Consider the following 10,278-nt stretch of genomic DNA (forward strand, 5'->3'; position numbering starts at 1 on the left):
TCTTGCCCAAACCTACTAACAGTATTTTCCAGTAAACTCCATGTTGCAAACGTGTTCAGAAATATTCCAAGACAGTACCTTAGTAACGTATATAAAACTAGACAATGAGGCTCTTATGCTCGTAATGCTATAGGCTATCTTAGCCATCTAGCTAACTTGACTTGCAATGAAGGGAACTCAAGCTCCACAACGTAAATGACAAAGAGGAAATAAAAGTAAGATCATTCCAAACAAATATTTTCTTATGTATCTTCACAACTGTTGTCAACGTTCTCGTGATAAATAAATAAATAACAAACACCAACAGTTCTCCTCACTCATACTGACTAAACGCGATGAATTACAATGGGCACTTCTCACTCATCTACTGCTGTGAGCGACACCCAAGCAGGGAATCCTTTGAGAATTTCTACTCAAATACGGTTAATGGCCTTTCAGATTCACAAAACTATAGCTACCTGTTAATCCCTGGCCCAGGTCCGGTCCCTGTCCCTCCGACTGGCGCACCATTGCTGGGTTTGATGAGCTGTCCAGCTCCCGCCGGTGCTGAAATGGAACCCGGGGCTCCAGCCGAAGGTACAGCGCTGCCTGGTTGTCCTGGCTGACCCTCTCCTTCGAGACTGGCTTCGTTCCCCATGGTCTCGGAAAATGAGACGGAGGAGAGAGAAGAGATTTGTTGATGAGTTTCTAATAGTGTAGAAAAAACTCAGAGAGAACTCAACATAGCTCCTCTTCCGCCATCATCACCTACAATCTAGCATCCTGCACGGAGCACGCACGCGCGCTAATGGAAGGCGTGACAGAGCACGCGCGAAGACTCCAGGGAGGGAAAAAAGAGGTGGGGGAGCTGACGAGTACGCGCTCGTGCCCTAGATCCCCATTCTCGTAGTCTCGCGCGGCTCCACGGTTCACGTGTGAGGCGTAACTAAGAAATCTTACACATGAATGGCTCACTATGTCAAAATGAGGAAATATACTTTAAGATAATAAAGATATCTATCTATCTATCTATCTATCTATCTATCTATCTATCTATCTATCTATCTATCTATCTATCTATCTATCCAGAAGGTGATTCATCATTTTTTAACAGGAAGGATGGTCCAATGGCCAAAAGGGAGGATGGCAGGTTAACAAGGGAGATGCATTTTGGTCATTTTGCTTACAAGGGGCGATGCCCCCCCCACCCCCCCACCCCCCCCCCCACAAATCCCTTACTCTATCTATCTATCTATCTATCTATCTATCTATCTATCTATTTATGACTTGAGAGATTGAAATGAAGAAATCAAGAGAGAGAGAGAGAGAGGGAATTCAGCTGTATATGTTGACTGAGGAGAATTTATGTATGGACATCAGGATGCATTATTTATACTCTTAGCCTTCAGAAAACTACCCATGTAAAATCATCAAAATTCAAAAACACACTGTGCCTCTTACTGAAAAATTGCCCATCTAGGGTTGCATGCTGATGATGTTGCCTTGACAATGCAGTGTTAGCGCATAATCTGTGTTATACAACACTTAAAACAACAACAACATAACTGTATTTGCATAAATTATTATTTATAGATATTGTTTTTGGCAAACAACTAAGCTGTTGCAGTTGCCAGCACACTCTCAGGCAGCTATCAGACCTCCCAGTCACGTAACTTTACGTGCCTAAAAGTTACATCACATGAGCAGTGTTTTATAGCATATTAAGTCTTGAACAATTGTCAGTCATCCTAAAATCTAAAATAAGGCTTCAAAGCAGAACAAGGAAGGCTGAAAGGTGCAGAGTCCTTAAGTGTGCATCATTCTAGGCACTGCATAATTAAAGCCTTTTATTTGAAGGACTCATTTGCAGGGCTAATTGTAACTGAGGTAGCCAGTTGTGCTTTCTGGCAGAAGTTGAACTAGCGTTTCAGAAAAGTGCTGTCGTAGCTCACTAGTCACTAGGACAGATGGCATGTGTATATCTTGGGTTGCTAGGGAAATGAGAGCATCAACACTAACAAACCTGAGAATGAAACAACAACAGACATCAGCCCTACTCAGGGATGACTTAGCTGCTTTTGCTACATCAGTGGTCTGAATTTCATTCTATAATCATTTCTTCTCCTAACCACATTATGTATTTCCTCTTGCTCACTTGAGTAGCTAACATTTTCCACATGCTTCTTGAAGTAATGCTAATAAAAATGTATTGAGTTAAGTTGCACACAGTTAAGTGATAGAAAGAGGGTGAGACTGCATACCTCACAAAAGGCCTCATAGAGAAGTACAAAATGACCACTGAAAAATTTGAACACTGCCCAGACTCTGTACTGACTGCTTAGAATTGTTGAACATATGGTGGAATTTTACAGCATGAGTCACAAACACTGTGTGTGTGTTGGGGGGGGGGGGGGGGGGGGGGTTGCTTCACCTTAACAATGGTCATTAGTGTGTCATGGTTGCATTTTGACATTATTTTCTTTCTATTATATTTTAAGATGGGTGCAGTACAGCACATGCCTGAAGGGAATCATTACCGTGACAGATGGTGTTGAGCAGAATCAAAAGGCTGATTTTTAGAAACTCCAACACACTCACTCAAAATATTAGTGTGATATGTTAGGCATAATAAATAATAGATGCCAGTGTAGCTGTTGTAGTGTGTAAGAAAGTTGATAGGTTAGAAACAAGGTCTTAAGAACCCAGAGAAAAGTTCAGTTTGTAACTGTAAAAGAAGTACTAACATTACATTGCCATCTACTGGCATTATAAAGTGCTGCAACTGCACTGCACGCTTCACATTTGAAACTAACAAAACACCACATACAGGCTGGTGTCACTGCGAAACAGTCATCCATCCGTATCTATAAACAAGTGTTAGTCAACGCACCTAAAAAGGCAGAGATGCGTAGTCTCATTACATGCTTCATTTACCTGGCAGTCACAAACGGTCACTGCACAAACAAGTGACACCAGAGTTTTCCCAGAATGTAATCAAGGGGAAGCAAACAAATAAACAAACAGAATCAATCATTTTAGGCTGTCTTGTACCTTCACATATTTATTGTAATCATATGATCAGACAACCCTGTACAGCAGTTGTGCTGACACAAATACATATGTACAGTTACACATAAACACACACATTTGGAGAGAATGAGAGCAAACAAGTGAATCTATTGGCCAAAGTATCCCTTATTTCAAACCAGCACGGCTCAGTCATCAGAAAATGGTACATGGACAAATCAGTCACCGATGCATATCTGAAGGATAGCTCAAAAGTTGCTCCTGATTTTATGAACAAAGGCCTCTATGCAAAACAAATGTTGATTGCAAATATAAATTCTTTCTTGTATATGCCCTTTCCAATGACGAACATGTGTTAAAATCCTATCCTAGCATTTCTGTAACATTGGATTTGTCCTAACATCTGCTCAAATGACAGATTTATTGAAGTGGATCTGAAAATCCTTCAAAAATGACCTGGTTCTCTGCTTGATTATTCTCTCATTAAACATAATGTAAATTTCCAGAGAAGAGGAGGAGAGAAGTGTTTTTTTGCTTAACATCATTCAAACTGACTTGGCACAAGTGAGGCTTAAATATTTCAAGAGGCTTTCTGCTAAAAAGAGAGACAAAGATATATCATGCACATCACACAGAACTGTTTTTAAAAATGTATTTCCTCCAAATTCAGTACAGAAAAAAATAGGAACTGTATGATATTTTCATACCTAATGAATGATTGGTCCACCTCATGATGTCATAAAACAGACAGGAAAAAATACACAGTGCAATCTGAGTCCATGGAGCCAAGTGCATATGTGGGCTTTGCTTTTGCTCCAACGTAAACAAGTAAATGGTGTTTCTGCAGTTCTTGAGTGTTGTAAAAGCTGATGGAACTACTTAATTACGAGTGTGTCCTGTAGTTACTGTCGCTTTGCTTTGTACGGTCGAGAGCGTTTCCTGCGGTCAGGTTTGCGTTGTTTGTGCAGTCGGCCGATGCTCACCCCTTGCCGCCTTCGCACGGAGATGTTCTGTTCCACGAGACTAGCCAACATTCCTACAAAGGGGGGGGGGGGGGGGGGGGGGGGGGGGGGGGGGGTGAAAGTGCAAGCAGAACAATAAGTGAGAAATTCTCATTCTATACTTCTCAGATTCTACAGATTCTCACTGTGCTGCTTTGACAATTCTGAGATGGGAGATGCTTAAGTGAACACTACTACTCCATAATTAAAATAGTACCATTACACCACTGTTAGAAAGTACAACATTTCAATCTGAGATGTGAGCTAATAACACAGGAATCCACAGAACAATGCGCCAGCAGAAAACAAGGGATGGAAAAAACATGTGCAGTGCAAAAAAGAAAGAGTAATGAAGAATAAAATCAAATATGAGGGGAGAATTTTATTTATTTGCATTAATCTCTTCAGTTGTGGGTCTCTAACAGACAGCACAGCAGGGAAGCTAAGAGACAGTTCTATAGGAGAATAAAAAAAAAATCTCATTTCAAAAACAGACAGACTTGAAATGAGAGAAGAGCCGTGAGAAGCAGGAAAAAAAAAGGTGACATGGCATGACAGGAGTTGAAAGGCAGCATACCTTCCTGTGCCAGCATAGATATGAAGGTACAGATGAATTCATCATAGTTATGGGTTCTCCTCTGGTCATCAATCTAAAAATACAACAGAGTGAAATCATCAGCATCTCTGCCAGCATCTCCCTAACAAGAACTTTAACAGGGTCTCCGAGCATTCAGTCTTGAAAGTCATAACTATCTCCAATAACTGTGCAAGAAACCTTGTCTATTGTTACATTCCTGGCAAGAATTGGACTCTGAAGTATTTAGAAGAGCAGTGGAGTGCTGTAAGAGACAAACCAAACATTAAGGGTGTTTGTGACTGTTTTAACTAAAAGGAATAGTTTTAGAACGCCAAAAGAACTCAGAACATTTGTAAATCCTGTAAAGATGTTTTCTTCTGTTTTTAGCAACACTGACCTTGTATTTCTTCCTCTTCTCCACCTCCTCCTTCAAATACACCTCATAATTAGCAATATCAGCCTCCACATACTTAAGCAATGCCAGCAATTCCTTCAAAAGACAAGAAGCAAAAGGCCAGGAAATTGTGTTTAGTTGGAAAATCCAGCCAGTAACAGAAACGCTTCACAGACCATCTGCCTTTTAATATCACTTTATGTGTGGAACAGTAAAAGATCAAAGTAGGCATAACTCCAGGCTTACTTTAGGAGAATATTTTTCTCCAGGGGGCTTGTTACTGCCATCAGTCTCAACAGGAACAATCTTTTCTTTGTTCGGTTTAACATCTACAGCCTCTTTGCTTTCTCGCTCCATTGACGGTCCTTCTTTCACCTCCTCCCCAGGAGGACTGCCCCCCTCCTCCTTCTCTTTTTTCACAGCACACCCCTTTCTGGTCCCGTCATTCACTACATCTGACAGAGAAACAAAAAAGTCACTCTCAGTGGTTTATGTTATATCATGTTCATTCAGTGGCTTTTTCCAAATAATCAACTCAGAAATCTAACGCTAAAAGAGCCTATGTCTAACAATAGTAATAGGTTATTACAAACAGGACAATGTAAAATCTGTTTCATATTCTATGATCTGAGCACTCTACATGTGTAAATCCTGTACCTGTAGCAGGTAGAGCATAGATTACACCATCCTCTTGCAAGTGGAGCAGGGAAGTGCTGATGCAAGCACCAAGGTCTCTGACAGCTCGGTTGTGACGGGCATCTAGCCTCAGCAGGGCTTCCTCCTCTCCAAAGAGCACGCGAGTGAGGTGGGAGGCCACAGGGCTGGAGGGTCTCGTGGCTGCCTGGGAGCGCGCCGGCGACCTCAGCGGTGAGTTGAAGGCGCTGCCGATTTCAGAGGCCGTGTCGGTGCTCTCGTTGCTGGGCGTGGGAGACGGCTGTGAGGCAGACGTGATGCTGATGCCACCCGTACGGCCCTCTGTGCGCACGGAGAGCGGTGTGGCCCCTGCCGTTGCCATGGAATCCTTTCTCTGGGCCTCCTTCTTAAGTTTCTCTGCCAGCACGCTGAGAGCCAGCTGGCTTTCCACAACACCAACACCCGAGCTAGTCCGACCTACCCCACGTGTGCGAAGTCCAGTCTTCCGTCTGAACCTGCCCAACAGCCATCCAGCGGTCAATGACCAATCAGAATTCACAGTCACAATATTCTCATTCTATTAGATTCCAAGGGAAAAACCTTTTAAGAGGGACCACAGTGCAATGGTCTTCAAATGTCAAATACAACCCAATACAATAACAGATCAATAATACAAATAAAATGAATTAAATCAAAGAAAAACAAACAGTAAAGAGAACCGTGTGATAAATCCTTTCCATACAAAGATCTGACCTATTGGGTGTTCCTGTAGTACCACAATCCTCCTCTTCTTCATCCTCATAGTCATCTTCGTCATCAGAATAAGGGGGCTGAGGAGGTCCTGGCACCCGTGAACGAGCCACTCCAGCCGCCAGGTCTTCCTCCTCCTGCCAATGACAACCAAAAAGTCAACTTCCAGACAGACAGTCAGGCCGTGTAGACATCAAATGGTCACTGCTGCTGAGCAGAAATTCAATTAAAATCGCATCAAGAAAAGAAAACACAGAGAAAAAAATTGCAGCCTTACAAAACCCAAACAATTATGGTGGGCTCATAAAAAACAACTTAAACCATTTTTTGAGGGGGCTTAAAATGTATTGTCATACAAAACTCTGTATCTCAATAATCCATTGTTTCTTTCAAACACCCCAGACTCTTGCACACTGACCTGCATGGGAGACTTGGCATAGTTGTGGTTGTCCAGGAAAGCAGGGAGACGCTGTACTATAGGATTAGGGCTGGCAACAGGCATGGGCATAGGTGGTGGGGCACTCCCTGCTGGCAAGGTGGGAGGCTTACCCATGGTCCTAACTCGGCCTGAGGGACTTGGGGCAGACTGCGGTGGAACGCTTGTATTGTCCAGAGAATCTAGAGAGAAAAGTCTGTCATTCACAGTCCTCCCACAAAACTCACACAGAGAGTCACATTGGGAAAGCAGAGCAAAATGAAATTCAAACTGATGAAAAAACGAAAATAATCGACACACCTGCATTTCAGATAAAGTACAACGTGTGTTGAGCACTGACAAAAATAGCTGTTTCTTTTCTTTCTTTTTTTTTTTTTTTTTCACTGGACGTCTTTGACGACCCAGTGGGCTTCACATTAAAAAGGTGAACAGTTCAAAAACAGTCCCTGGTTAGGGAGACAAATGAAACTACAAAGCAGATCAGAACACTAGATGGTACCTGAGGGTCCTGTCTGCTCAGTACTCTGTGATGCTAATGAGTCAGAGTCTGTCTCCTTTTTAACAGCTGGAGCTGCGTCTTCAGAGGAAGACGAGTCCTGTTGCTTACGGTCCTGGACAAGGTCTGGCTGGGTAACTCGAATCAGCTGGAGAGAGGAAGCACAGGACACAGACGCGCAAAACAATAAAAACATTTGGAACTGATGATAAAACCTGTACAAAACATTCACGATAATTAAAAAAAAAAAACGGAAAGGTTCAAGCATCACTCAAAGCAAATCTGTTCCAAACATGCACATGCAGACATATGAATCAGATTATTTTTAATACAGACCTGCTGTAGCCCTTCCAGAACAGTCTGGCGGTTACGTTTCAGAATCTCCAGTTTAGATTCGTATTTCATTCTACGGTCTGGAACCACTGCCATGAGGTTGAAGCGGATGTCATGGTAAGGTTCCCTACAGAGCACAAGGCAGTTCCATTGAGAGTGTACTGTGACATTCTGACAGTGTACCGTAAAAATAACGTTTGATACACATCTCTCCTTGTCTTTAAGAAACTTAAGAAACAAAATCAAACTGCCTTGCCATCTTACCCTGCTGTTGCCAGTCCTATTCTTTCCATGATGACACGTCTAGCTTTGTCAGTCCATTCCTCCTCCTCTCCCCAAGGACCTGAGAAGGAGAGAGAGAGAGAGAGAGAGAGAGAGATTCTTACCAATGAAAGTTTCAAGGGCATAAGACAAGAATTTCGCAGCATAAACTTGTATTAGAGGTGCCACAGACTTTGTGCTGACAGACGGTTGGAAAGGGAATGTTCCATGACTCAAGACATGTACCATTGTAACAGACTTTAAAACGTCAATAACGTAGGGGACAATTCTCTCATAGACTAAGCTCTCACCATGGTCGATGGGATAGGCCTTAAGGCCATCCAACTCAAAAAGTCTGTCTTTAATAGGCACATAACTGACGAAGTGGAATGCTTCCATGGTCCTCACAGCACTGATGCCATTCTGCTTCTCAGGCAAGTGTCTTGGCTCCGGTCTCCATAGAAACAAGGGAAAATGAAACAGCTTAAGGTGACGAACAGAAACAAACCAAAAGCCTTTGACTGACCAATGAAGCTTACATAAGATATTCACACATAAAATCAGAGGAGTATTTAATTGTTTAGAGTTAAGACCTACCTTGCATGGCTGTTGTGTGCCTTGGCCAGCTCTGGAGCATTTCCAATAGCATAGCCTTTGCTCTGCAAGCACACAAAAGGGACACCTTTGTTAAGTACACAAACACAGAAGGCGCATCCATAAATACAGAACAGTATGCATCCTTACCTCTGGACTAAACCCTTTTGTGAATGCCTTTATTCGACTGAGGGTCGCACCCAGCTCCACCCCACTGCAGTTTAGGAGCACACTTAGTAAAGCATGGGTGGCACAGGAGTTTGGAATAAGCTGCAAAATGGGAGAAAGGCAGGACAAGACAAAGGCGTGTTTACAGATGATAGCCTCTCTGTTCATAGTTAAGTGGACAGCACATTTCCAGAAGAAAAGATATCTGTCTTAGTTTGCAGATGACTGATGATTTACTAAACTCCATATTCAGCATTTACATATCAAGTGTCTAAATACTCTTCTACTCATATTATTCTTCTAAGTACTGAATGCAATGATGAATTATATGGTTTTTTCAAAGGTTCTTACCTGGTGAGCAAAAAACATGTCATTGACAATCTCATCGTCAATGACTGATGTCTCGTCCACAAGTGTTGACACCTTTCTCCTAGATCTTCGCTCCTCGATCCATTTGAACAGAAAAATGAAGCCGTAAACTGGGCTTCAAGGGTCAAAACAATAAACAGCATTGGTAGTCAGTCAGTGGATCCACATCAACATAACTACTCCAGTGACAGGATCATGTCTACAGAACTGGAGAACGCACTACCATAAAAATACCTGTACTAAATACAAATCATACCTTTGACATTTGCTTTGCAGGTCATAGATCTCCTCCACCTGAACACCTTTGACACCTAAGAACACCACATATTTTATAAACATTGATTATTTTATCTAAGAAAAACAAAGCAGCCCACATATGTGAACTACAAATTCTGTTCGAGCTTCCCGTTAAGTCAACTCACCGAAATCTTCCACCAAGAGGGTGAACAACCCTGAAAAATTATAAAAACGTTATAGAGCAAACAAGAAGGGTGAGATTATATTTACAGAGTAATGAAACAATACCTGATTTAAGAATTACTCTTGGTTACCTATGGCGCTATATCCAGCTGGTACAATGTAAGCAAAACACGGTATATCGCCCATTCGAGTATCAGAGCTAGCTGTACTCACAACTAGCTAGATCGTTGAACATGGATAAAGCAAAGTTCACATCATTTAGGTGAGAGTGATATCATAGATTGATCAAATACACTGAGCCACATTTTCATTGATGATCATGCATGTTCGTTGTTTAGTTAGGTCGTAAAGAGTTGGCTAGGCTAGCTAGCAGCATCAAGTTATAGGCTAGCAGGTTAACGTAGCGACTTACCGGGATCACTCTCGAGTTCCAGCCAGCCTTTATTCATATTTAGTCCGACCGAGTCACTTCTCCTGTGACTAGCTCATCAACCGACCCATGTTGTGTGAAAAAAAGCTTGACAGATTACGTGACTACATCAAGAGACAATTATCTACTTCAGGTTTGTGACAACAAACACAAAAGAGGCAGTTTGTCGATTGCTTATTACGTCACTAAACTAGCGCTCGGAGGAAACTTATGGCTGTGCTCCAATTGTTCCTAGGTAGGACCGCACGCTAGTTTAAAGTCCTGTTCTATGTGTTTTTGAGAGTTCTCTGTGAAAATGCCAGCAGTCAGCAATTGTTGGAGCCAGTTTATCTTCATGATAACCTCTAATATATTCTAACATTTAGTTACAGAATTTAAAAATTGCAGTGAAAAAGCAATAATGTTTATGG

The 10,278-nt window shown here is 42.0% G+C and overlaps 2 protein-coding genes across 3 annotated transcripts in view; both read right to left on the reverse strand.

The window, feature by feature from the left end:
• The window catches only part of bsnb (bassoon (presynaptic cytomatrix protein) b), a 52,032-nt gene extending 51,395 nt beyond the window's left edge, over positions 1–637 (reverse strand). Inside the window, exon 1 of the mRNA XM_030777271.1 lies at positions 459–637. Coding sequence (XP_030633131.1) covers positions 459–637 — 179 coding nt within the window. The remainder of the gene's footprint in view (positions 1–458) is intronic.
• A 2,550-nt stretch (positions 638–3,187) lies between these two features.
• On the reverse strand, positions 3,188–9,996 carry bap1 (BRCA1 associated deubiquitinase 1). 2 transcript variants are annotated; one of them, XM_030777144.1, is made up of 17 exons: positions 9,851–9,996; positions 9,441–9,470; positions 9,275–9,329; positions 9,001–9,133; positions 8,632–8,751; positions 8,485–8,546; positions 8,199–8,341; positions 7,891–7,969; positions 7,630–7,753; positions 7,297–7,441; positions 6,780–6,979; positions 6,365–6,498; positions 5,636–6,126; positions 5,225–5,433; positions 4,982–5,074; positions 4,585–4,657; positions 3,188–4,042 (listed from the first exon to the last, which is right to left on the reverse strand). In XM_030777144.1, the coding sequence occupies exons 1-17, from the start codon at positions 9,885–9,887 to the stop codon at positions 3,909–3,911; spliced, it is 2,262 nt and encodes a 753-aa protein (XP_030633004.1). In that variant the 5' UTR covers positions 9,888–9,996; the 3' UTR covers positions 3,188–3,908. The 2 variants fall into 2 exon arrangements, with proteins under 2 accessions (XP_030633004.1, XP_030633005.1); XM_030777145.1 differs by having other exon boundaries at positions 7,297–7,443; positions 7,617–7,753.
• Positions 9,997–10,278: the final 282 nt, after the last annotated feature.

This window comes from Chanos chanos, chromosome 6, assembly GCF_902362185.1.
Source record: "Chanos chanos chromosome 6, fChaCha1.1, whole genome shotgun sequence".
NCBI lineage: Eukaryota > Metazoa > Chordata > Actinopteri > Gonorynchiformes > Chanidae > Chanos > Chanos chanos.

Bases quoted from the DNA above. Each gene is read 5' to 3' on its own strand.
- bap1 (XM_030777145.1), bottom strand. From the start codon at position 9,887: ATGAATAAAGGCTGGCTGGAACTCGAGAGTGATCCCG. The intron at 7,754-7,890 runs GTAAGATGGCAA...TGTGCTCTGTAG, and splicing joins ATAGGACTGGCAACAGCAGG to GGAACCTTACCATGACATCC. The intron at 5,075-5,224 runs GTAAGCCTGGAG...TGTCTTTTGAAG, and splicing joins GAGAAAAATATTCTCCTAAA to GAATTGCTGGCATTGCTTAA.